The 26,913-nt window shown below is 36.0% G+C and overlaps 1 protein-coding gene across 1 annotated transcript; it reads right to left on the minus strand.

The window, feature by feature from the left end:
* Nucleotides 1-13,359: 13,359 nt before the first annotated feature.
* LOC116593268 (C-type lectin domain family 9 member A-like) lies at nucleotides 13,360-26,578 on the minus strand. Its single transcript, XM_032347290.1, has 8 exons — nucleotides 26,502-26,578; nucleotides 24,953-24,996; nucleotides 24,323-24,449; nucleotides 23,962-24,045; nucleotides 20,382-20,489; nucleotides 19,674-19,825; nucleotides 16,054-16,160; nucleotides 13,360-13,487 (listed from the first exon to the last, which is right to left on the minus strand). Exons 3-8 carry the CDS (start codon nucleotides 24,411-24,413, stop codon nucleotides 13,361-13,363), a joined length of 669 nt encoding a protein of 222 aa, XP_032203181.1. The 5' UTR covers nucleotides 24,414-24,449; nucleotides 24,953-24,996; nucleotides 26,502-26,578; the 3' UTR covers nucleotide 13,360.
* Nucleotides 26,579-26,913: the final 335 nt, after the last annotated feature.

The following is a 26,913-nucleotide window of genomic DNA, read 5'->3' on the forward strand; positions in this document are numbered from 1 at the left end:
TTGTTTAAATACCTAGTAGTGCAATTGCTAGGTTGTATGGTAGTTTTATTTTTAACTTTTTGAGGAAACCTCCATAATGTTTTGCAGAATGGCTGCACCAGTTTGTATTCCAACCAACAGTGCAAGAGGGCTCCTCTTCCCCACATTCTTGCAACACCTGTTTTTTTCTTTCTTTTATTTTTAATTTTAGCCATCCTGACAGGTGTGAGGTGGTATCTCACCATGGCTATGATTTGTATTTCCTTGATGATGAGCGATGTTGAGCATCTTTTCATGTGTCTGCTGGCCATTGGGATGTATTCTGTGGAATAATGTCTATTCATGCCCTCTGGCCATTTTTTGCCTGGATTATTTCGTTTTTGGTGTGGATTTTAATAAGTTATTTTTTAAAAATTTTTATTTATTTTATTTCTTTTCAGCGTTCCAGAATCCATTGTTTATGCACCAAAAACAGTGCTCCATGCAATATGTGCCCTCCATAATACCCACCACCAGGTTCACGCAACCTCCCAACCGCCTCCCCTCCAAACCCTCAGTTTCTTTCTCAGAGTTCTGTTCTTTATAGATTTTGGATACTAACCCTTTATCAGCTATGGCATTTGCAAATAACTTCTCTTCTTCCATAAACTGCCTTTTAGTGTTGTTGATTGTTTCCTTTGCAGTGTGGAAGCTCCTTCTCTTCATGAAGTCCCAATCATATGTTTTTCCTTTTGTTTCCCTTGCCTCTGGTGACATGTACAGTAAGAAGTTGCCGTGGCCAAAGTCAAAGAGGTTGCTGCCCGTGTTCTCCTCTAAAGTTTTAATGGTTTCCTATCTCACATTGAGGTCTTTATTCCCCTTGGAATTTCCTTTTGTGTATGGTATGAGAAAGTAGTCAAATTTCATTCTTCCTCATGTTTGTTGTCCAGCTTTCCCAACACCATTTGTTGAAGAGATGGTCTTTTTTCCATTGGATACTCTTTCCTTCTTTGTCAAAGATTAATTGACCATAGAGCTGTGGGTTCATTTCTTGGTTTTGTATTCTGTTCCATGGATCTCTATATCTGTTTTTGTGCCAGTGTCATACTTGATGTAGTCTTGATGACTACAGCTTTGTAAAAAGCTTGAAGTCCAGACTTGTGATGTCTCCAGTTTTGTTTTGTTTTGTTTTTCTTTTTCAGAATTGATTTGGCCATTCCTGGTCTTTTCTGGCTCCATTCAAATTTAGGATTATTTGTTTCAGCTCTGTGAAAAAGGCTGGTGGTGTTTTTATAGGGATGCATCAAATGTGTAGATTGATTTGGTAAAGACATTTTAACAGTGTTAGTTCTTATAATCCATGAGCATGGAATGTTTTTCCATTTCCTTGTGCCCTCTTCAATTTCTTTCTTAAGTGTTCTATAGTTTTCAGAGTACAGATCTTTTGCACCTTTGGTTAGGTTTATTCCTAGGTATCTTGTGGTTTTAGGTGCAGTTATAAATGATATCAATCCATCAATTTTTTCCTGTTTTATTATCAGTGTATAGAAAGGCACTAGATTTCTGTATGTTGATTTTATATCCTGCAACTTCGTTGAACTCATGTATCAGTTCTAGCAACTTTTTGGTGCAGGCTTTAGGGTTTTCCATATAGAGTATCATGTTGTCTGCAAAAAGTGAATGTTTAACTTCTTTGCTGATTTGGATGTCTTTTCTTTCTTTTTGCTCTGATTGCTGAGGCTAAAACTTTCAGTAATATGATAAACAGTAATGGTGAGAGTGGACATTCTGTCTTATTCCTGTCCATAGGGGAAAGGCTCTCGGTTTCTCCCCACTGAAGATGATATTAGCTGTGGGTCTCTCATATATGACCTTTATGATATTGAAGTATGTTCCATCTATCACTACTTTGTTGAGGGTTCTTGTCAAGAATGGATGCTGTATTTTGTCAAATGCTTTTTCTGCATCTAATTAGAGGGTTATATGGTTCTTATCCTTTCTTTTATTAATGTGGTGTATCAAATTGATTGCTTTGTGAAAATTGAACCAGCCCTGCAGTCCACAAATGAATCCTACTTAATTGTGGTGAATAATTCTTTTAATGAAGTGTTTAATTCAATTAGCTAGTATCTTATTGAGAATTTTTCTATTCATGTCTATCAGGGATATTGATCTCTAATTATAGTTTTTATTGGGGTCTTTGTTTGTTTTGGGGATCAAGGTAATGCTGACCTCATAGTATGAGTTTGGAAGTTTCTTTCCATTTCTAATTTTTGGAACAATTTCAGAGGAATAGGTATTAACTCTTCTCGAAATGTCCAGTAGAATTTCCCTATAAAAACATTTAGCCTTGAACTATTGTTTGTTTGGGAGATTTTTGATTACCAACTCAATTTCATCATTAGTTATGAGTCTGTTCTATTTTTGTCTATCTTCCTGTTTCCGGTTTGGTAGTTTGTATGTTTGTAGTAATTTGTCCATTTCTTTCAGATAGCCTAATTTGTTGCTCAAAATATTCTCTCTTTAAAGATTTTATTTATCCATTTGACAGACAGAGATCACAAGTAGGCAGAGAGGTAGGCAGAGAGAGAGGAGGAAGCAGGCTCCCCACTTGAGCAGGGAGCCCGATGTGGGGCTTGATCCCAGAACCCCGGGATCATGACCTGAGCAGAAGGCAGAGGCCTCAACCCACTGAGCCACCCAGGCACCTCAAAATATTCTCTCATAATTGTTTATACTTCTGTGTTATTGGTTAAGATCTTTCCCCTTTCATTCATGATTTTGTTTATTTGGGTCCTTTTCTCTTTTCTTTTTGTTAAGTCTGGCTAGGGGTTTATCAATTTTATTAATTCTCTCAAAGAACCAGCTGTTACTTTTGTTCATCTGTTCTACTGATTTTTATGTTTCTCTCTCATTTATTTTTGCTCTAATATTTATTATTTCCCTTCTCCTACTGGCGTTAGGCTTTACTTCCAGTTCTTTTTCTACCTCCTTTAGGTGTAAGGTTAGGCTGCCATTTGAGACTTTTCTTGCTTCCTGAGGTAGGCCTCTGTATTGCAATATACTTCCCTCTTAGGACGGCCCTCGCTGCATCCTAAAAGTTTTGGAATGTCATGTTTTCATTTTCACTTGTTTCCATGTATCTTTTATTTCATCTCTAATTTCTCGTTTGACCCACTCATTCTTTAGTAGGATGTTCTTTAAACTGCCTGTATTTGTGGTTTTCCAAACTTTTTTTCTTGTGATTGACTTCAAGTTTCATACAGTGTCATCTAAAAATATGCATGGTATGACATCAATCTTTTTGTACTCGTTGAGGGCTAATTTATGACACAGTATGTGGTCTATTCTGGAGAATGTTCCATGTGCACTCAAAAAGAATGTGCGTTCTGCTACTTTAGGACAAAATGTTCTCAATATACATATTAAATCCATCTGGTCCAATGTGTGTCATTCAAAGCCATTGTTTCCTTGTTGATTTTCTGCTTATATAATCTGTCCATTGATGTAAGTGGGATGTTAAAGTCCCCTATTATTATTATATTATTATCAGTTTCTTTAATTTTGCTATTAATTTATTTTTAAATTTTTGTGCTCCCAAGTTGGGGGCATAAATATTTACAATTGTTGGATCTTCTTAAGGAAAAGACCCCTTAGTTATGATAGAATGTCCTTCTTTATCTCTTGTTACAGTCTGTTTTTAAAATCTATTTTTTATATAAATACACTGACTTTCTTTTGATATCCATTAGCATGATAGATGGTTCTCCATCTTCTCATTTTCAATCTGCAGGTTTGTTTAGTTCTAAAATGAATCTCTTGTGGGGCGCTTAGGTGGCTTAGTCAGTTAAGTGTCCACCTCTTGGTTTTGGCTCAGGTCATGATTACAGGGTCCTGGGATCGATCCCCGGGTAAGGTTCCCCACTTAGTGGGAAGGCTGCTTGTCTTCCTCTCCCCCTGCCCCTCCCCCCAACTCTTGTGCATTCTCTCACCCTGAAATAAATAAATCTATTATAAAATTTTAAAATATTTAAAAATTAAATAAAATGAGTCTTTTGTAGGGAGCATATAGATGGATTTTATTTTTTTTTCATCTGTTTTGAGGACAGATGTGCTACAAACCTGATCTGTCTTCTCTTGTAGGTTAAGGACTTCTTTTTTTCCCCTTGCTGCCAGTATTCTCTCCTTATCTCTGTATCTGGTGAGTTTGGCTGATATGCCTTGGTAATGGCTGGCTTTTGTTAAATTTAATGGGAGTACTCTCCACTTGGATTTTGATGTCCATGCCCTTCTCTAAATTAGAGAAACTTTCAGTGATAGTTTGCTCAAGTCAACCTTCTGCTCATTTTCTTTCTCTTCATTTTCTGGGACTCCTACAATATGAGTATTATTACATTTTAATAAACCACTGAGTTCTTAATAAGTCACTAAGTCTACCTTCATGGTCCATTACCTTTGTTTTCCTCTTCTTTCCAGTTTCATTATTTTCCATAATTTTACCTTTTATGTCACTGATTGCTCTGGTTCATCCATCCTTGCTGTTTGGCATCCATTTGGGTTTGCACCTTGGCTATAGAATTTTTTATTTCAGCCTGACTAGATTTTAACTCCTTCTTTTATCTGCATTAAGGGATTCTCTAGCGTCTTCTATGCTTTTTTTTTTTTTTCAAGCCCAGCTATTATCCTTATAATTGTTGTTTCAAATTCTTGTTATAACTGTATTGACTAGATCCTTGGCTGTCATTTCTTCCTGCTATTTCTTTTGGGGTAAATTCCTCTGTCTCGTCACTTTGGAGGTTAAAAAAAAAAAAGGTAAGATTAAAATAAATAAAGTAAGGAAACTAGATCCTAGGTATGTTTTGGTCTGCTTTAAGAGAAGCTTGATGGAAAAAAGAAAAAAAAATGTACTTTGAAAAAATAAAATAGAATAAATAAAATTTAAAACTTGCCCTTTCTATGCACAAAAAAAAAAAAAATTAAAAACTCAAAGAAAGCCAGATCCTCTTTATGCTAGAGCTGAATTTTTGTAGCACTCTATGACTGATTTGGTGTCTGTGGAGGGTTCCTGCTGTTCTTCTGAAGCAGGAGACTGCTGCTCTGATTTTCAAGCTGACTTGCCTAGGGAGACATGCCTGCAGGCAGGGCTTCATGTAAATACCTCCAGTCTTCACTTGGTGGCACAGTTTTTCTCTTACTGAGGCATTGCTACTTGTGGGCTAGGGGAGAAAATAGCTTTCCTTGCTCTCCTTTCTGGAATAGGGAGTTCCTGCCCACCACTCTTCAGGAAGCTCTCTCAGAGGAGAAAACAATAGCCATTTTGTGTCCCCAGCTTCTGTCAGATCCCCGTGTTCACCTTGTCTTTGCCCAAGCTATCTGCCTGCCAGGCCACGTAGCACACCCGTGGTTTATCTCAGGCATGGCTGAGTTTCAAAGCCCAACACTTCAGAGACCCTGGCAAAGCACAGGCTGCGCTGCTCCTCTGGAGGAGGGTCTCACTGCATTGTAGCTGGTGCCGGCCTGTCCTAGAAAACAGTCACATGATGGTGCAGCGGTTTAGAGTTTATGGTAAACTGCAACCTGCAACTGGCACCAGGGTTTGCTGTCCTCACTGGCTTTGTTCCTGTGTTGGCAAACGGGCCAACCCAATGGTGCCACAGGATTATTTGCCTGCAGAGAAGCCATATCATCTCTATCTAAAAGCACTCCAAGCAGAGGAACTGTTTCACCCCATGCCACCCAGGGGATCCTCAGACTGTGGTGCCTGCTCGCAGGTGTCGCCCTCCTTCAGCACAGGAGCACCACCAGGCAGAACCCTGACAACGATGCTGACCTCTGAATCTTCAGACTCTGCACTCGGCTGTTTACAAAAAACTGGCGGTATTTAATCCTTTTGTTTTTCAAGTCAATAATTTTGGGGAACAGTTTTCTTATGTAGTCCCCTGCACATTTTTTCACATTTTTCCCATTTTCTCTCTCTCTCTCTTTCTCTCCTCTCTCTCTAATTCTCACTCCTCTTTCTGTGATCAGGGCTCACACTACTCTGCAGCACTGTGGCTCTTTCTCCCACCAAATCAGTTCTCTTCAGCTCCTACCTCCAAGTATCATGGGTTTTGCTTGTAGACATGCAGCTTTGTCCTCTAAGACCTCTGATTAATTGGGGGGGGTGGTGTTCAGAATGATTTGGAGAGGCAAAATTAAGGTTGCCCTATTCTACCATCTTAACCCTCCCTGTAGACTCCACTTCAAGTCAATTTTTGTATGTGGTGCAAAGTATGGATTGAGTACCTTTTTTAAAAGTTTTTGCATATAAATGTCTTAGTATTCCAGCATCGCTCTTTTTTTTTAACAACATATAATGTATTATTTGTTTCAGGAGTACAGGTCTATGAATCATCACTCTTACACAATTCACAGCATTCACTGTAGCACACACCCTCTTCAATGTCCATCACCCAGACATCCTATCCCTTCAGCCCCCAGCAGCCCTCCGTTTGTTTCCTGAGATTAAGAGTCTCTTATGGTTTGTCTCCTTCTCTGGTCCCATCTTGTTTCGTTTTTCCCTCCTCCCTCCCTGCCCCCGACAAACCACCATCCTTCCTCTCAAATTCCTCATATCAGAGAGATCATATGACAATTTTCTTTCCCTGATTGACTTACTTCACTTAGCATAGCACCCTCTAGTTCCATCCACGTCACTGCAAATGGCAAGATTTCAGTGGTTTGGGGTGGCTACATAGTATTCCATTGCATATATATACCACATCTTCTGTATCCATTTATCTGTTGATGGAGGCCTAGGTTCTTTCCATAGTTTGGCTACTGTGGACATTGCTGCTATAAACATTAAGGTGCACGTGCCCCTAGGATCACTACATCTGTATCTTTAGGGTAAATACCCAGTACTGAAATTACTGCATTGTAGCATAGCTTTATTTTCAACTTGTGAGGAACCTCCCATACTGTTTTCCAGAGTGGCTTGACCAGCTTACATTCCCACCAACAGTGTAGGAGGGTACCCCTTTCTCCGCATCCTTGCCAAAATCTGTCCTTTCCTGACTTGTTAATTTTGCCATTCCAACTGGTGTGAGGTGGTATCTCACTGTGGTTTTGATTTGTATTTTTCTGATGCTGAGTAATGTGGAGCACTTTTTCATGTGTCTGTTGGCCATTTGGATGTTTTCTTTGTAGAAATGTCTCTTCATGCCCTCTGCCCATTTCTTGATTAGATTATTTGTTCTTTGGGTGTTGAGTTTGATAAGTTCTTTGAAGATTTTGGATACTAGCCCTTTATCTGATATGTCATTTGCAAATATCTTCTCCTATTCTGTCAGTTGTCTTTTGGTTTTGTTGACTGTTTCCTTTGCTGTGCAAAAGTTTTGATCTTGATGAAGTCCCAATAGTTCATTTTTGCGCTTGCTTGCCTTGCCTTTGGCAATGTTTCTAGGAAGAAGTTGTTACAGCTCAGGTCAAAGAGGTTCAACATCACTCTTTGAAAGCATTTTTCTTCTATTGAAATACAGGGTGCTTTTGTCAAAAATCAATTGACCATTTACATGTGAATCTCTTTCTAAACTCTTTATCATGTTCCATTTATCTGAATATCTATTTTCTTTCACCAACCTCTTGATTACTGTGTCTTTATATACATCTTCAAGCAAGGTAATGTGAATTCTCCTACTTTGTCCTTTCTCAAAAATGTTTTCACAAATTTTTCTTTTTCTTTCTTTCTTTCATTTTTTTTTCAATAGAAGTCTAGTATTCTATGTTCTTTAGATACAGAGGTAGTGGGAAGGACTTTGTATTCCTTCCCTTTTTAGGGACACAACCCAAACTTGAATTTATGTATTTTTGTCTGTAATTTTGTATTTGACTACATATTGGCAACTTTCATATTTTGTATGATTACATATCTACTACTGTATATTGATTTATGTACATGACATAATCATGAATGAATATACAGAAGGAAAGTATAGCTAAATGGAGCTATTGCAGTGTACGATCTACAATGCTATTTTATTCTGCAGTAGGTCTTCCACCTTTTCCCAATAGAGACACAAGTGGATCTGGAACTTTATTTTAACTTTAACCTAGAATTCCATTGTATGAAATATATTACACCTCACTCATCTATTTCTTTATTCTGAGACATCTCAAGTATTTCTCATTTTTCACTGTCAATAATGCAGTGAACATCTCTGTGGCAATGAGTGAAACTGACTATTCATACAATCAGAATTTTCTAACATTTAGGTTACCTTTTTCTTATTCCAATGAACAAGTTTTGAATGAAAAATATATATTCTTAATGCCATATTTTTATTACTGTTTTTGTTATAACCACTACAAATATCTTCCTCAATTTTTTTCCATTTTGTATGGAAATAATTACAGACTGACAAAAACTTACAAAAATATACAGAGATCTCAGGTACAACACCAAGTTTCCACAAAAATAGCATCTTGTATAACTTTTCAGATATTTCATAACAACTTACATAAAAATACATATGATATAAAATCAGGAAATTGACATTGATAGCAGCAACATAACATTCATAATTCACCATTTGAGTTTCTAGTTGTATTAAGATATAATTGAGTTTAAGTTTATAAGCTTAAGACATACAAAATAATTTCATTACACATATTGTGAAATGATTACCACAATAAGGTTTGATAATATCCATCATCTCATATAGCTATCCAAAAAAAAGAAAAAATTAAAATATGGATTTTTTTTAAGATTTATTTATTTGTGAGAGAGAGAGTGGGTATGCCCAGGGAGGTATGGGCAGAGGGAGAGGAAGAGACAGAAACCCAAGCAGACTTTGTGGTGAGCATAGAGTCTGATGAGGGGCTCAAGTTCATGACCCTGAGATGGTGACCTGAGCCAAAACCAAGAGTCAGATGTTTAACTGACTTCATCTCCCAGGTGTTCGAATATGGTTTTTTTTTTTTTTCATGATGATGGTAATTGTTCAGATCTACTCTCTTAACAGCTTTCAAATATACCATACAGCAGAGTTAACTATAACCGTCATGTTGTATGTTATGTTTCTAGTACTTATTTGTCTTATAAATGAAAGTTTGTACCTTCTGATGACCTTACAATTTGCCCTTGCTCCACCTCATCTCTTGTAGGGGTTTTTGTTTTGGTTTGGTTTTGTTTATTCCTTTGTTTCACTGAAGCCATCTTAATTAGTATGAGGTGACATCTTACTGTATTTGAGTTTCATTTCTCCAATGATTTGTGATGTTGAGTATCTTTTCATATCCCTGTGGAGGATTTGGATATATTTCCTTTAGAAATGTTTGTCTAAATTCTCTGTCCATTTTTTAAATCAGGTTATTTTCTATGTGTTTATTGAGTTGTTGGAAATCTCCATATATTCTGGATACAAATCCTTACCAGATATCTAACCTGCCAACTTCTTCATTCTGTAAGGTTTTTTCATTCTGTTGATGGCATCTTTTGATGCAAGAATTCTTCAGTTTCAGTGTAATCCAGTTAATTTGTTTTAACTCTTCTTGTCTATGTTTCGGTGTCATGTACAAGAAATCATTGCCAAATCCACTGTCATGAAAATTTTCTACTGTTTTTTCCTAAGATTTTTATAATGGCATGTCTTACATTTAGTGGTCTGATCTATTTTAAGTTCATTTTGTATATGGTAGAAGGTAAGGGTCAAATATATTTTTTTCTCTTTTCTTTCTTTTTTTCTTTTTTTTTTTCTGCATGTGAATAACCCATTTTTATAGCACTACTTGATGACAAAACTGTCCTTTTCGCTAACAAATGTTCTTGGCGCTCTTGCTAAAAATCACTTGATCATATATGCAAATGTTTATTTCTGGGCCCTCTATTCTATTCCATTGGCCTGTATGTCTGTCTTTATGCCAGCGCCATCCTACAGAGAGAACCAAACTTAAAATCAATGGACCTATGATGGGTCAGCTTTTACTGGTGAAAAATGATATGCATTCAGTAGAAACCATACTCTGAGTTTTGAATTTTGACCTTTTCCCAGGCTAACAATATATGGTGCTGCACTCTCATAATGCTGGGCAGTGGCAGGGAGGCACACCTCCCAGGAAGTCATGTGATCACAAAGGTAAACAACCAATGCACTTACAACTATTCAGTACCTGTACAACCACTCTACTCTTACTTTTCACTTTCAATACAATATTTAATAAATTACATGACATATTTTATTCTAATAGAGGCTTTGTCTTAGATGCTTTTGCCTAACTACAAGCTACTGTAAGTGTTCTAAGCATGTGTGAGGTAGGCTACTCTGTTGATTTCAGGTGGTTCGATGTATTAACTATATTTTCAGCTTGTAATATTTTCACCTTCCCATGACTTTATTTGGCATAACCATCATAAATTCAGGAATGACTGTATTTTTAGAATTGCATCATTGATAGAGGTTTTCAAATAAGGAAGTGAAGGCCTTCAACTGTGTTCTCCTTTTTGAAGATTGTTTTGACCACAGATATTCCTTTGAGAGTCTATTTGTTATCTTGGAGAAAGTTCTATGTTTAATTGAGAAAAATGTGTATGCTCTTGTGGTTAGAGTATCCTCTATATATCTGTGAGATATAATTGGTCTAAAGTCTTGTTCAGTATCTCTACTTTTTTACTGACCTTCTGTCTGATTTCTTTGTAAGTCAGATCTAGTGATGATGAACTCCCTTAGCTTTTGTTTGTATAGGAAAGTATGTCCCTCTTTCATTTCTGAAGAATACATTAGCCAGATAGATAGTTCTTGTTTGGCATTTTCTCTGTCATCATGTTGAATATATCTTCTCATTCCTTTCTGGCCTGTAAAGGTTTTGCTGAAAAATCCACCATAGCCTAATAGTGGGTCTTTTTTGTGTTACAAAGGAACGTACAACGAAAACAAAAGCCATCTACAAGTTCAAGGCAATGCCTATCAAAATTCCAACAGCATTAGTCACAGAAATAAAGAAGGCAATTCTAAAATTTACATGAAACCACAAAACCTTAAAATATACAAAACAATCAAGAATGAGAACAAAATTAAAGGTATCCCAATTCCTGATTTTAAACTGTACTACAAAGCTATAGTAATCAAAACAGCATAGTACTGGCATAGTACTAGAAAAATGGAACAGAACCCAGAGGCCAGAAATAAACCTATGTATATAAGGACAAATAATATTGACAAAGAAGCCAAGAAAAGTCATTGGAAAAATGAAAGTCTCTTCAATAAATGGTGTGGGAAAAACTGGATACTGTGTGCAGCGTAGTGAAATGGGACCCTATCTTAACCTAATCACAAAAATTTGAGCTAATTTTTGTATGTATTAAAGACATACAAATTACATATTTGTATAAGACATATTATGTATTAAAGACATAAACATAAAACCAAAAACCTTAAAACTCTGCATTGGCAACTCTGTTATGGTTTTTTAGAAGTATCATTTAGAAATGACACCAAAACCACAAGAAACAAGGGTATAAAAAAATATGCTGAAATTATAATTCCTATTACCTGTGAATATGACCTTATTTGGAAATGAGGTCTTCACAGATGTAATCAAGTTAAAATGAGGTCCTTACGAAGAGGCCTAAGACTCTCCTTATAAAAAGATGGGTATTTTAACAGGGACACAGAAGAAGAATGCCATGTGATAACAGAAGCAAAGATTGAAGTGATACAGAGATGAACGAGGAAACAAAGAATTGCCCACAACGGACAGAAACTGGGAAGAGACAAGGAAGGAGGAGGGCACATATTGCAATGGGCACTGGGCGTTATACGCAAATAATGAATCATGGAACACTACATCAAAGACTAAGGGAGCACTGTATGGTGACTAACATAATAAGTCAATAAATAACTATCAAACAAGTAAAATAGTCTCAAATGAAACTTTGTCCTAACAACTTCACTTAAAATTGCTAGCCTGCACAACTATGGAAAAAAAATGTATGTATATTGTTCAAAGACACCCAGGTTATGGTACTTGTCATGGCAGAAGAAGGAATAAATATACCACCCACGCAACCAGCACCCAGATTATTGCACGATTATTATCAGCACCTGAGAATTGTCCCTTGGACCATGTTTCTTTCCAAGAATAACTCTGCACCATAGCAAATAGTATTCATTCTCTATTATTGTTCCTTTTAGGAATAAATCCACACAGCAGGAATTTCTGTCCTAATTTCTAATCACAGAGATTAGATTTATTTGGGTTGAACCTCATAAATAGGGGAAATTATATAGGATAAACTATTTTGTGTCTGGTTTCTTGGCTCAAATTGTGTTTGGGTTATCAATCTACAAAGACACGGACAGATAGTTTAAATTAAAGAAATACCAGAAAGAGATGCTGGCCTCACACATAATAGGAAATTGTACATTTAAAATGATACAAGATAACCCCTATTATACTGGTGAATATTTTATTGGCAAAATCAAACAGATTGATGACACATGGTGATAAAGAAGTGAGGAAGCAGGAACCCTTGAATACTGCTGTGTGGGGATGATAGGTGTACAACCTCTACTGAAATATTACATGCCTATTAAAATTTAATGTACACATCTTTTGATATAGAGATTTCATTGCCAGATACTTACCACATATATAAATATATGCTAAATATTTTTATATATTGCCATATATATATATATGGCAAATGATACTGTGTTAAGTACTATTCATTCTAGCATTTTTCTACCACTGTAAAACTCTCGGACACACCTAAATATCCATTGGAAATAAAACTTGTAGATAAATTTTTGGTATCTGTTTAGTGAAACATTTGCATTTACTTACAAACACTGATGTAGCTCCTATGTACTGAAATGGAACAAACTGCACAATATATTTTTAAACAAAAATGTAAAAAAACAATATTATTGTAGTTATGTAACATTTTTTTTAGCAGATAGCATGCATATGGCAGTACTTCCCTAGGAATATTTTCAGAATACTATATTTTACATGTTTGCCTAAAAGAAGAGAACTAGGTGAATAAGGAACAAGATAGGTTAAGATAATTTGTTCATCATTATGTATCTCTTATATTTTGAACAATGTGAATATATTAATTAACTATTTATATCAGGATCATTAATTATTTTTAAATGTAAAATCTTACACTCAATCAAAATGAATTTGTTTCACATTCTCTGATGGATTCATTCTTGAAATTTCTAAACAATAAACTTATTTTTTGGATGTATAATTTTCCTATTTATAAATCTTAGTGCTTTAACCTTGCTGAGGAATGTTTGAAAGATCATTACCCTTAATAAATCATGCATAGTAAACCAATTTGAGTGAATACCCTAAGTTTATTCCCTAATAGCTGTTAAAGAAAGAAAATATTAAAATTTTGATGACAGTAATTCTTTTAATAACCAGAGCCAGTGAACAGCTTTTCACAAATGAAATGAAAGTGTTTTTGACAATCAGCAGTAGAAATAGTGGATGGCTTGAGGTGTCCACATTTTATACCCAATAAATTCTGCTGGAAATTCCTGCATCAGAGAATATATTTATTTTAGAAAGTCATTTGTCAGGCAAAATTTATCACAAATTTACAACATAGGTGCAATGATTTCAGTAGACATACAATTCATATAACAGACATATAGCTGCAAGATTATGAAGTGTAATTGTATCTAAAACTAATGGAAATGTCAGTGGACAGCTGGAGATAGGGAAGTAGAAAGACTAGTATAGACTGGGATGTATACATAGCTTAGATAGGTACACTTGAAAAATTCTTCTAAAACTCCTGAAACTCCTGGAAAGTGACCAAATGTAATAAATTCATTATGTGGCATACTGTAACTACATATGAAAATATTCCAGTTTCCTATGATTCAGATTAATGTGCACAGAGTATGCATTTAAATGCTAGCCTCACTTGAATCACAGAGGGTGCTTATATGCAGTTAAAACAGAGTGCACTTTTCCCGACTCAGCTTACTGTTTTCCACACCAAACAAAATGTTCAAATGTTGTGAAATGGACTATGAGAATAAGGTACCTGGATTTTAAATTCGGGGACTAGGCTAGAGCATAGAGGGAAAAAAATGTTACTTAGTATTAATTTCCCTTCAAATGTCCATAAATGTAACTGATAAGAAGTAACAATTCCAAGTAGTAAAATTTATCAGTGAGAACTCACCAACATTTTAAATGCTATTACTTCAGTAGTACTTCCTTTACAAGGATTCCATTACCCTACCTGTCCCTTCATGGTTTTACTTTTGTATCTCAAAGCACTTTTCTCAATGATATTTTCTGGTTATCTTCGTCTCACCTTTATCTTATCATTATCTTAAACACTCAGGTGCCCAAGGACCTTAGATTTCCTGAGAATCACTTCCACCCTCTTACTTATTTCACTGTGCACTGCTGTGTACAACATCTGCATTCCCTGCACCGACCTCTCATGTGAGCTTCATGATCATGTATCACAATGCCCCGTGTGACACCTGTAGACATAGCTAAATGTTGAAGAAAATCATTCAAATTGTATCTAACATTGAATTCCAATTATGCTCTAGTAATATTAATAGCAGCATCAGTTTTACAACTTCTGGACCAAAAACACTGGAGCCATCCCTGATTTGTCTGTCTTTCACACATCTTTGAAAGAAGTGTGGAATCTGGCCACTTTACACCAGCATTAACCCTACCAATCATCATCAAGTCAGGACATCTCCCCCCTGATGACTGCAACAGACTCTTCATCAGGCTCCTGCGTCCTCATTTAGACTCCCTGCTCCCTCCCGCAAAAGAACACACACCAAGTAATCTCAAGAGTGTCCAGAGGCACTCTAAAACAAGAAGCCTGTTTTTGTCCCTCCTCTGCTCAAAACCCTCTAATAGATTCTCATGCCTTCATGAAAAAATCCAAGTTCTTATACTTTTCTGATATCCTACACTCTCCCACTGTCATTAGGCCTCTAACCTACATCTCCCCCTACCCCTTGTTCACCTTGTTCTAGCATTGTAGGCCCTCTTTACTATTTCCTCAAGCACGTTAAATACACTCCTATCTCAGGGTCTTTACACCAGCTGTGTCTACTATTAGGGAGCCGTCCCATCAGGTAATGCAGATGGCTGGTTCATTCAAGGTACTGTACAAACATGTCTCCAGGAGATTGTCTCTGACCATCCCATTTAAAACAGTGATATCTCTTTCTCTTACCTTCATACACAAAAGACACTGCCATATAGCAAAAAAAAAAAAAGAGACTTCACAACACTCCATAGCATTTATCTTCTTCTAATGTGCCGCATCATTTACTCAGCCTATTTGTTTGGTCCTCATTCATCCCACTAACACTATCATGCCTGCATTAGACTTTAATATCTGTAAGGGGAGGATACTGTGGCCTGTTTTATTCATCACTGTAGTTTCAATGCCTAGAGCAGTGCCTGGTATATTACAGGCCATCAACAAACATACTAAATAAACCAATGTCTCTCATACTGTGCCCCATGTTACTTAGATTTAGTTAGATCATTTGCTTCATTTTCTAAACTAGTTTCCTGGACATCAACCAACAAATGGATGGGATTTACCAATGAGACAGGACTACCAGAAATTATGTGGACTTCTGTGAAATAATAGCATGAAAGACATTAAGTGACACATTAGAGATGCAAGATTACCGAGTCACTTTTTAGTTCTTGAATGGCACCAACTAAATAGGTACAAGTTGCACTGACAGAGAGAGCTGGGTTTAGATACAACTTTTCTTTCCTCATTATACTTTTACCATTTCCTGCACCCAAACTAGTGAACATGCTAGGATCACAGAACATACAAGAGAAAGATACAAAAGCAAAATGTCTCTTTCCCATGTTTGGAAGGACCCTCCATTGAGGAACATGGGAATAAATAATGCTCTTTTGGTCTATTGGAGGCCTGAGATTTGCATTTGGTTGCCTAGCTGAGAAGTGAGATCACATGGAATTCAAGATATTCCCTAAGTCCCCAGGGATCCTTTCCTCTTCTTGACCTATAATCTACCAGGCAGTTCCTGAGCAGGAGAGGGAATGGGAAACAGTGACATGAAAACTTACACCGTCTGAGATAGGGGTGTGCCATCCAGCCACTTCCAGGGATGCTTAGCTCCTACTTTATATAATCCAATCCAGTAATTGTATCTTATTTTTGATTGAATGAAGTTCTGTGGGAAAGGAGAATTAGGTATTATTTATAACATCACTGAAAATACTTCACCCACAGAGGACTCGTAAAATACCGGGCACATTTATCTTCCAATGCCACTCTGATAAATGGAGAAGGCAGACTAATTTCTCCATGTGCACAGAAGAAATGGATACGAGAATGATTTAATGAACAAATCACTCAACTCTTTAAGACTGAATGAAAGATATCCAGAAAGGGACATGATGGATTTAAAAACAAACTTCACATACGATAAAGTAGATAGGTAAATAGGATTGCACTAAACCTAGAACTTCTCTCTACCTTAAAGAATATGAAAATACAAGCTTCAAATCTGGAGACATCTGCAGTATCTTAAAGAACAAACACATATTTCTATCAAGCAATATCAAAATAATATTATCCAGTAAGAAAAAAATGGACAAAACATAGAAACACATTTCAAATAAATATAGCATATAGCCAATAAATAGGAAAGAGCCAAGCTCACTATAGATCAGGAGATATTTTACAACTATTCAATTGGAAGAAAGTAAAAATAACACCACCAAGATTGTGGTATAGTAAAGATCAAAGATATCTTTAAAACTGTTGTTAAAATCATATTGAAACAAAATCATATTGAAAAATGATCTGGAATTTGCATATGAAATTGAACTTGTACAAATCCTACTGACCAATGATTCCACTCATAGGATGATTTATCATTAAAAAAAGAGAGAGAGAGAGAGAGAGAGAAGGCACATGGGAGACATGTCTTAGAATGTTTCATGAAGAACTATTCATAACAACAAGAGCTGAAAACAACCCAAATTCCCATCATCTAGAGAATGGATGAAGCTTATCCACACTGTGGCATATTTTATTCACTTCAAATGTTCCCTTATGGAATAAATGAAACAAGATGGGATCAGGAAGGAGACAAACCATAAGAGACTTAGTCTCACAAAACAAACTGAGGATTGCTGGCGGGTGGGGGGGCGGGGGGAGGGTAGGGAGGTGGTTGGGTTATGGACATTGGGGAAGGTATGAACTATGGTGAGTGCTGTGAAGTGTGTAAACCTGGCGATTCACAGACCGGTATACTCGTGGGGCTAATAATACATTACATGTTAATAAAAAGTAAAAATTATTTTAAAGCGGTAAATGTAAAGCAACAAATAAATGTTCTTTCCTAAAAGCAATGTATTTATTACCTCCCTCCATCTCTCTCTCTCTCTCTCTCTCAAATCCTCTCCCTCTGTCTTTCTCCCACTCTTCTTTCTCTCTCCTCTCTCTCTTCTCTCTCTCTCACACACACAAACAGACTTCAATATTTTTTTCACTATAATTAAATTGTATAAGAAAAAATCTCAGTAGTGTATCTTTTAGAGTAGGGAAGATGAATGAGTATTACATAAAATATACTTTATCATTTCTAGGTCTCTGAAGAAACACCAAAATTAAATGTTCATTGATCCTTTCACTCACATATTTTTGTTAGATTTACAGGTATAACTACTTGTATAAAAGCCAATCTCATTTTTCTGCATGATTGAATTTAAGGCACGGCTTTCATTATACTTCTAGACTTTGGAAAATAGCAAATGACTAAAATCTGAAACCATTACTGTCAGAGCAATGCTGCTCTGCAGCAAGGTCTGTCTCTGGTTTCTACAGTGCATCAGCATTCCAGGGTAGGTCCTGACAACAAGGTTATCAGATTATAGACTATGCAACAGAGCTTTGCTTTACCCACGACGAAAGTCACAAGGAATTTCAAGGGCTCTAGAATAGTTCACGGAGATACAGGGGCAACAAGAATAAGAAGTTTCACTGAAACTTTGAAGCCTAAAAACTTCAATGGTAGGACTAAAACTGAAGAACACTGAATTGGAAATTACAGATTATAGGGAGAGTACAGATTACAAATAAAGTAAATTTCTGAGAAAAGAAAACAAATCATTTCAAAACAGACTGACAACCACTGATGTTTAAATGAATCAAGGTATTAATAAGATGTAGCTGGATTTTTAAAATATGACTCTTTAATATGATTTCTTAGTTCATCTGTTTCTTATAGGTAAAAGTGATTTATTCATACTTTTATTTTAATAAGAATTTTATAAACAAGAAAACATAGGGCTTTTTATTTTATTTATTTAATCATTATACTATTACTATTATTATTATTATTATTGTTGTTATTATTATTATTTTAGGTAAACTCTACACCCAACATGGAGCTTGAACTCACAACCCTTGAGATCAAGAGTCACATGCCCCACTGACTGAGCCAGGCAGGCACCCCTGAGTAATGTTGCCATTTTTCAAACATAGGGCTTTTTACTCATCCTTCACAAGATACTATTAGAAGGAACATTGCTAAGACTAAACAGTGTAACTTGAATTTGGTGCCTAAATGGAATTATTAGAAGGAAATCTACAGATCCATTCAATTGACTTTGTAGTCCTAAACTTTATAAGAAATGGAAAAATTTGATCTAGGTTGTCTCTACTAGAGAAGAGATGTTTCCTCTGCCATTCTGGATTAAAAGTAAAATAAGTCAAGCAGAGAGAGCCAATTATCATATGGTTTCAATTACTTGTGGAGCATAAGGAATAAAATGGAGGACATAGGGAGATGGAGAGGAGAAGTGAGTTGGGGGAAATCGGAGGGGGAGACAAACCATGAGAGACTGTGGACTCTTGAAAAACAAACTGAGGGCTTTTTTTTTTTGGGGGTGGGGGGTGGGTGCGTAGGTGAGCCTGGTGGTGAGTATTATGGAAGACACGTATTGCATGGAGTACTGGGGGTGGTGCATAGACAATGAATTCTGGAACACTGAAAAGAAATAAAATGGAAAAAAAATAAAATAAAAGTTTATTTTTAAAGAATCTTTCCAGTATATTCAGTCTCTATTTTTCATCTTTTTTCCCATGGCCACACATGAAACTGAGAGTAATCTTCCCTTACAAGTGTGACTCCTTCCAAATACTGAACAAGAAGGAACAACAGAACTCAGATAATGAGAATTATCACTTTACATTGCTCACACCATTGAAGGTAGTTTTTCTTTTGCCCTGTAGTAGCCCTGAGAAGCTAAAAACTAACTCTCTAATGCACATTAAAATGTTGAAGATGCAACACATACAATAAAAAGACAAACAGTAAAATGGCTCTCCTGTTCATTTTTCAAACAACGGATCTTGGGGTGCATAGGCAGCTTGGTTGGTTAAGTACCTGACCCTTGATCTCATCTCAAGTCTTGATCTCAGGGTCATGAGTTAAAGCCTCATGTGGGCTCCAGGCTGGGCTGGAGCCTACTTAAAAAAATAGGTAAATAAAACAGGGGTTCTTCTAGGTCCATGTTACACCTTCATCTCCTCTTTAGAGAAATCTACACTGACTAACAAGTGCTTCAAAACAAAGAGGCCAAATAGTATGGGAGGAAAGTCGAAACAATGATCCTAACTCAAGACATAGAAGTTCTCATAAAGCATTTAATCAAGTTTCATAAAGCAGACACACCTGCTCCGCTTTATTATCAATCTTCATGAGTCTAGAACTCAGGACTTCACATGACTTCTTACTCTCCTCCCAACTTTTCTCTTCTTCTGAAAAATAGTAACAGCTTTTTCCACAGCAGTGCCAATTTCCTTGAAATGACTCATAGTCTTCATCTTGAAAACAAAAGCCACCATGATCTTCAATCACAAGACCTCTTAGGGAAATGCACTTTACACATATTTGTGGCTTACTTCAGGCTGAATGATCAAAAATTAGGTGGTTTTCCCATTTCCCAAAAGTCTAATGCTGGTAATAGCTCTTTGCCCAAACTGTGGGTCCTAGGACTGTCTCTGACAGACCTCAAATCATCGTTAGAATTGCACTGAGAAATTTTGACTTCACAAGGACAAATAAACTGCAGCCATGTGGAGCAGATATCCTTAATTCCAAGAGATCTGTACTGGCAAAAAGTCATCCAAAAGCGTGAATTACTCAAATAATCAAATCACATGACTTTGTGAAAGTCAAGAGTTATATTAGCTATAATAAAGAAAATGGGTTTGATTTCAAAAAAAAAAAAAAGAAGAAGAAGAAAAAGAAAAAAAAATAAAAAGGTGAGCAAAATTAAAGGACCTAACAAAACACAACATAAAGTTTTAAAATTCTGTATTGAAATGGGACAGAATGGATAATTCCATTTAAAAAATTGTATAAGTATCCAGTACATACCTATAATAGGTGGTAAAATTGAGTCATCTTCAACCTCTCCTAAGGAAGCATTTTTTTCTTTTGTGTAATTCTTATTCTGCATTGTGTGTGCAGGACATTTCTGAAAAACTTCAGTCCATATTATAAAATTACGGTTGTGAATGCCTTTCATAGATCACATTATTATACTTGCTGCTTTCTCTAATTCTAAATGGCATAGTGAATGTTGTTGACTAAATGAAAGTACAATCAGAGAAAATGGTAGTTTAAAATAGTTTGAAGTATCAAAAATGAAACAGATTTTTTAAATAAAAGGTTAATTGCTATCTATTTTAAGTATATAAAACTTATAAAACACAAAATATAAAATGTACAAACATATACATTGGAAAATATAAACTTGAAATAAAACATTAACCAGTTTCTATGTCATCCACTCTTCAAATAAAGATTTCAACATTGGTGAGATTTTGTATTCAGTACTTATTTAGCAACTGACTCTGTACTAGGATAAGCTTGTAATTGATTCAATGAATTTACCTAGACCAAGAACTTAGATATTCAATTCCAGTATGCAAAAGGAAAGTTAAACAACTCTGAGAGAAATAACAATATCTTCCCAAAACTCACAAATAAAAAAATATATAAAAGCATAAAATACACTTCTATGTAAGAGTGTGGGTATTAAAGGAAAAATTCCTTAAAGTTTGTTACACAACTGATAATCTTAATTTCCAATTCTGCTACTACCAGTCATCAGTGAGAATGAGTGACTCGTCATGTAAATCTTTATTTTTTTAAAGATTTTATATATTTATTTGAAAAAGAGAGAGAGACAGACAGAGACAACGAGAAAGGGAACACAAGCAGGGGGAGGAAGAGGGGGAGAAGCAGGCTTCCCTCAGAGCAGGGAGCCCAACATGGGGCTCAGTCCCAGGATGCTAGGATCATAACCTGAGTCTAAGACAGACACATTAACAACTGAGCCACCCAAGTGCCCCTCATGTTCAGTTTTAGGACCTAATACCAGAGTTGTATCAGTTTAGAGTCCCTTTACAATGTATGAGATCATGTAGATCCACATACTTGCAAAATTTGGTAAAGTTTTTGCTTTGCCATAATTAAAAAAATTATTTTCTGTATTCATTGTCTCTGCTTCCTAATGTTTGAAGTATAAGCCATTGCAATCAGGCTTTGATGATACCCACCTTTCAACTGAATCTACTCTAGCAAATATCTTTAGTGACCTCTCTCTGGCCAAATTTAGTAAGCATACTGTTGGCCATTATTTTACTTGATCTTCTGATACCATTTGGAACCCATGACTATCTTTACCCTCCTTCCATATGATGTCATAATGTTTTGGATTCCCTCCTACTTCTTTAACCAAAGCATCACTGTTTTTTTCACTTCCACCTATTCTAAATGTTAATTTTCCTAAGAATCATCCTCCTCCATCAGAAAGGATGAATACCCAACTTTTGTAGCAACATAGACGGGACTCGAAGAGATTATGCTGACAGAAATAAGTCAAGCAGAGAGAGTCAATTATCATATGGTTTCACTTATTTGTGGAGCATAACAAATAGCATGGAGGACAAGGGGTGTTAGAGAGGAGAAGGGAGTTGGGGGAAATTGGAAGGGGAGGTGAACCATGAGAGACTATGGACTCTGAAAAACAATCTGAGGGTTTTGAAGGGACGGGGGGTGGGAGGTTGGGGTACCAGGTGGTGGGTATTACAGAGGGCACAGATTGCAGGGAGCACTGGGTGTGGTGAAAAAATAATGAATACTGTTATGCTGAAAATAAATAAATTTAATTTAAAAAAAAAAGAATCATCCTCCTCGCCATTTTTCTTCTAGAAAATCTATTCTCTCTAGTTTTATAAGGTAAAGCATGATCTAGCTTCTGCTTTCCTCTATTATGCTTACCAATACTTGTTACATTAATTGATGAAAGTTCAATTTATATCTCTAATCTAGGTATCTCTCTTGATCTCCAGACTTTTAATCCTACCATATGCATGCTGATGGTCTGCGACAACTATCAAAAATGCTCACTCTAAGAGACTCAAACCAATCTAATTCTTTCTGATCATCTCCACTGATATGCCACAACTCCTCACTCCTCACCATTATTCTCACACACACACACACACACACACACACACACTTGATAGCCCAATGTTTTCTGTAACATTTGGTAGAATATATTTGCCAAAGTATATAGCCTGACATCAAATGGTATCACTAATTCATTTCTCTCCCTCACACATACCCTAACAATTCTACATAGTAAATATTTCTCATAAACAGTCCCAATGCCTCATCACTTAAGACACTAATTCAGTCATTCTAACTAAACCTAATTCCTGAAATATCCTCCTGTCTGGTCCCTCCACCCACTTTCCAGGCTATTCAAATTGACTTTTCCCAAATCTCTATATGTTCATGGGACATGAATCCCATTTTCCCTCTGTAATATCTTCCAAAAGTTCCTTTTCGTTTTTAGAACAAATCTAAAATTGCTTAACATGATATTAAAGTTATCATAAATTATATACCTAGCCACCCTGTTTTATAGCTACTTCTTTTATTTGCCCAGAAACTTAAATCTCCTCACACAGTAATGCTTCTTTTGTTCATCTTGTTCTCTGCCTAGATGAGTCTTCTCTTCCCTGACCTTCCTGATTAAGTCCTACCTAACCTACTTATCATATCAGTTATTATCTCCTGGAGGAAAACTTTCTTGACCTCCGGGACTATCCCATCCATCTGATATCTTCATGCCATTACCCCAGCACTGATAATATTTATTTTAAAAACTGCTTCACTTAAAAAGTCTTCCCCTTTAAACTAAGCTCATTGTGAAGTGACTTAAAATTCCTATGTCCTTAGTATACATAGTTCCTGAGCCAAAACTGTGTTGAAAGAATAAACCAAAGATTTAATAACATCAGGGAAAAGATATTAAGAGGAGGTGTTATATAGACATTGTACAAATTGACATGCAATAGGGGCTCCTGGGTGGCTCAGTAGGTTAAACGTCTCCCTTCATTCAGTTCAGGTCATGATTCCAGGATCCTGGGATCAAGCCCTGTAACGGGGGCTCCAGGCTCAGCCAGAAGCCTGCTTCTCCCTCTCCCTCTGCTTGCTGCTCAATCTTTGAAAAAAAAAGGAACTGATATGAAATATATAAGTGATATAGAAAATATATCAACCTTTATTCCTCTGTGATTTTATTAGAATTAGAATATGATAAGGAATGTAATATACAAGTAAAGATTTTTTCCAATTCTTTGATTATATAGAAAACCTTCTTCCACACAAAATATAAGGATGAATATATATGTAAGCTACACTACACATTTCAGCCAAATTCTGTGCTATTACAACTATTATGTACCCTCTTTTGTGTAGCATAAAAACTGACAGCCAAATAATAAAATCATCATCATCAATATTATCATCAACATTATTATTAACATCTGTATAGGACTTCATGATTTTCACGGGCTCTGCAGAAACCCAGTAGTTATAACATATCATTTATCACTCTGGCTCATCGTTCTCATAAGAACTGTATATGTCTGATACTCACATATAGAGCTTAAGCCTGTGATTGCCATCAGGAGGATAACACACATAACTCCCAGGGATAATGCAACAATATGCCATGGAAATTCTGTACAAATCAGAAGACAAAATATATAATAAGCATTGAGCATAAAAACACCCACAGAATTAGAAGGAAATGGAAATTCATTCTGGAACTAAAATGAATGTCCCTATTCACTGTGATAATAAAACTCATTGAGTATGACATTTAAGTATGTCCATTGATATATAAAGAGCCAGACATAAAATATCAAATAAGTATAGACATGATTATTATGACTGCACTTTTTCTTATTTGACATCATAATGTTTTCAGAATACAAAATAAACTGAAAAACCTTTACCTCTCTTTTTATCACCTGGTCCTCTTTTGTCCTTCTGTTTCCTTGAATTGGGTACTTTAAGGTCTGTATATGTCACTCTCTCCTCATTCATTTTTGAGGGCCACAGTCAAGGAGCACAGCTCAAATCCTATGCACTGTTTCATGAGGCATGAAAATAACATGATCTATCATGAAGGAACAGGGACAGCTAAAAGAATGATGAGCATGATCATCTGAAATAAGCAAGTCAAAGTAAATATTTATCTGGGAACATTAGAAAGAAAATTATTTTTTTCATTGCTCTTCGTAAGGCCTTACAACAGTGATCCTACACAATTAAATAAAGGTCCATTATGTTTATGGACATGTTATGCTAAGCTTTCACTGTTTTTATAAATATTGAATTAATTGCCAATATTTAAAAATGTACATTATATCCCACGTTACCTAAAAGTCTAGATTTATAACATCTTTGGAAAAATTATGTTTATCACTTAGTGCCTGTTTTATGCCCCAATGGGTACTATACTGACACCAAAAAGAGTAACTCCCTCTTTAGTAAGGACACCCATGCCTCAATTTGACAGACTCTGTACCTGCCACCTTACCTATGTCAGACCCCACATTCATTCACAGGAACTTCATAGACACCGGGTCATGACTCCATTTCCAAGTGTGAGGAAAATGTGGAAATCCTGGGATTCAAGGAAAGGGAGTTTAGGAAGTGATATTAAATGAGGGAGGCATAACATGTCATTCTAACAACTATGCTGCACAGGCGTGCTTTCATTTCTGCTGGGAAATGAAGAAAACTGAGTCTCCAAGACATGTAGTATATACAAATATATATTGAGTTCAAGCATGTATATTACATAGAGCTTGTGTATCTTTATATAAATAAGTGATCCTTCACCCAACTTAACTTGTGAAACAATACCTTTCAAAAAGCACTTAATAAACTCTCTCCCTTAAAATATAAATAAATACATAGTGATTAAAGAGGAGAAAACATTTTCCCAAAAGAATATTTTTGGTAAATGTAGAAAGCAGCAGTTAACTGTTTTTCCTAAATAGATTTGATTCTTGGGTTTTCAAAATTTGATTCTTGGGTTAATATTTTACCATTTAATTACTTTATAATATCAGGAAACTTTATTTGAACAATCATCTACACTGATATAATGTATAAACACATTGCCATTTGTTTTTCAATGAATGTTCTCTCTACCAAAGTGCCAAATCAAATAGTAAATCTTGTGTCAATGTCATGCTTTCTTAGCTAAGTGGTTTCTGTTTAATAGTATTTTAATTGAATATCTGTATTAAAAAATAACAAGGGGGTGGGGTTATGGACATTGGGGAGGGTATGTGCTATGGTGAGTGCTGTGAAGTGTGTAAACCTGGCGATTCACAGACCTGTACCCCTGGGGATAAAAATATATGTTTATAAAAAATAAAAAAAAATTAAAAATAACAAGAAAATAAATGTATGAATATAAAACTGGATATGATATAATAGAAAAATAATAATATTCTCAAAACAAAAAAATTTTTTTTTATTACACTGAGCTGAAAGGTGAGAGAATTTAAGCTTTGGATAATGCATTGCTAACTAGTTAGGTAGCACCCATAGAGATAAGAGGGGAAAAAACACAGATTTATATATTAAATATTCCTTGAAATTAAAGAGAATTACTTAATATTCCTTGAAAGAGAATTAAATATTCCTTGAAATATCTAAGGGTTAAAAAATCATATTCTGGGGTGCCTGGGTGGCTCAGTGGGTTAAGCCGCTGCCTTCGGCTCAGGTCATGATCTCAGGGTCCTGGGATTGAGTCCCGCATCGGGCTCTCTGCTCAGCAGGGAGCCTGCTTCCCTCTCTCTCTTTGCCTGCCTCTCTGCCTACTTGTGATCTCTGTCTGTCAAATAAATAAATAAAATCTTTAAAAAAAAATCATATTCTGTGTAGGAAATATTCTGACCCACTCTCATTCTGATCCATTCATGTCTTCATTTGCAGAATAAAGTTAACATTAGTTATGAATTAATGCAGATCCCAACGTCAATTATTTTATGCAACATTCCAAACCGCCCCCCAATTTCTCACATAGCTTTCCTGTAGCAGATTCTACTTTATCCCTCTTTGCTCCACAATGGGACAGCACAGGCATGGGGCACACAAGCTCTCTGGCTGCAATACCTGCTTCCGGGCCTTGGGATTTCACCAGCTGGACAATAGCTTGGTCAGGAACACAGCTGCGATGTCCTGGCTCTGAGGCCTTTCACCTCTGCTTTGATCTAGGAGGTACCTGCTGATATGTTGCACTGACTCTCAGAGAGACCATGTCAGAAGAAAGATAGCCAATGATCATGGGACATTAGATATTCCCCCCACCACAGAGTTTCCATTGGTGTCAGCATTAACTCCTGCACTCAACTCTGTATCAGACAAGAGTCATAGAAGACTCAAATGTTAAATCTTAAACACATTTTTGGAATCACTTTAAACCTAGGATTTAGCAGGTAATATGAAGATTGAAAAAAAAAGACCTTCTCAAAATCTCATAAGATTAGGAAATGCTTAACAATAAAATTTAAAAATTATAAGAAAA

The sequence above is a fragment of the Mustela erminea genome, chromosome 6 (assembly GCF_009829155.1).
Source record: "Mustela erminea isolate mMusErm1 chromosome 6, mMusErm1.Pri, whole genome shotgun sequence".
NCBI classification, from domain to species: domain Eukaryota; kingdom Metazoa; phylum Chordata; class Mammalia; order Carnivora; family Mustelidae; genus Mustela; species Mustela erminea.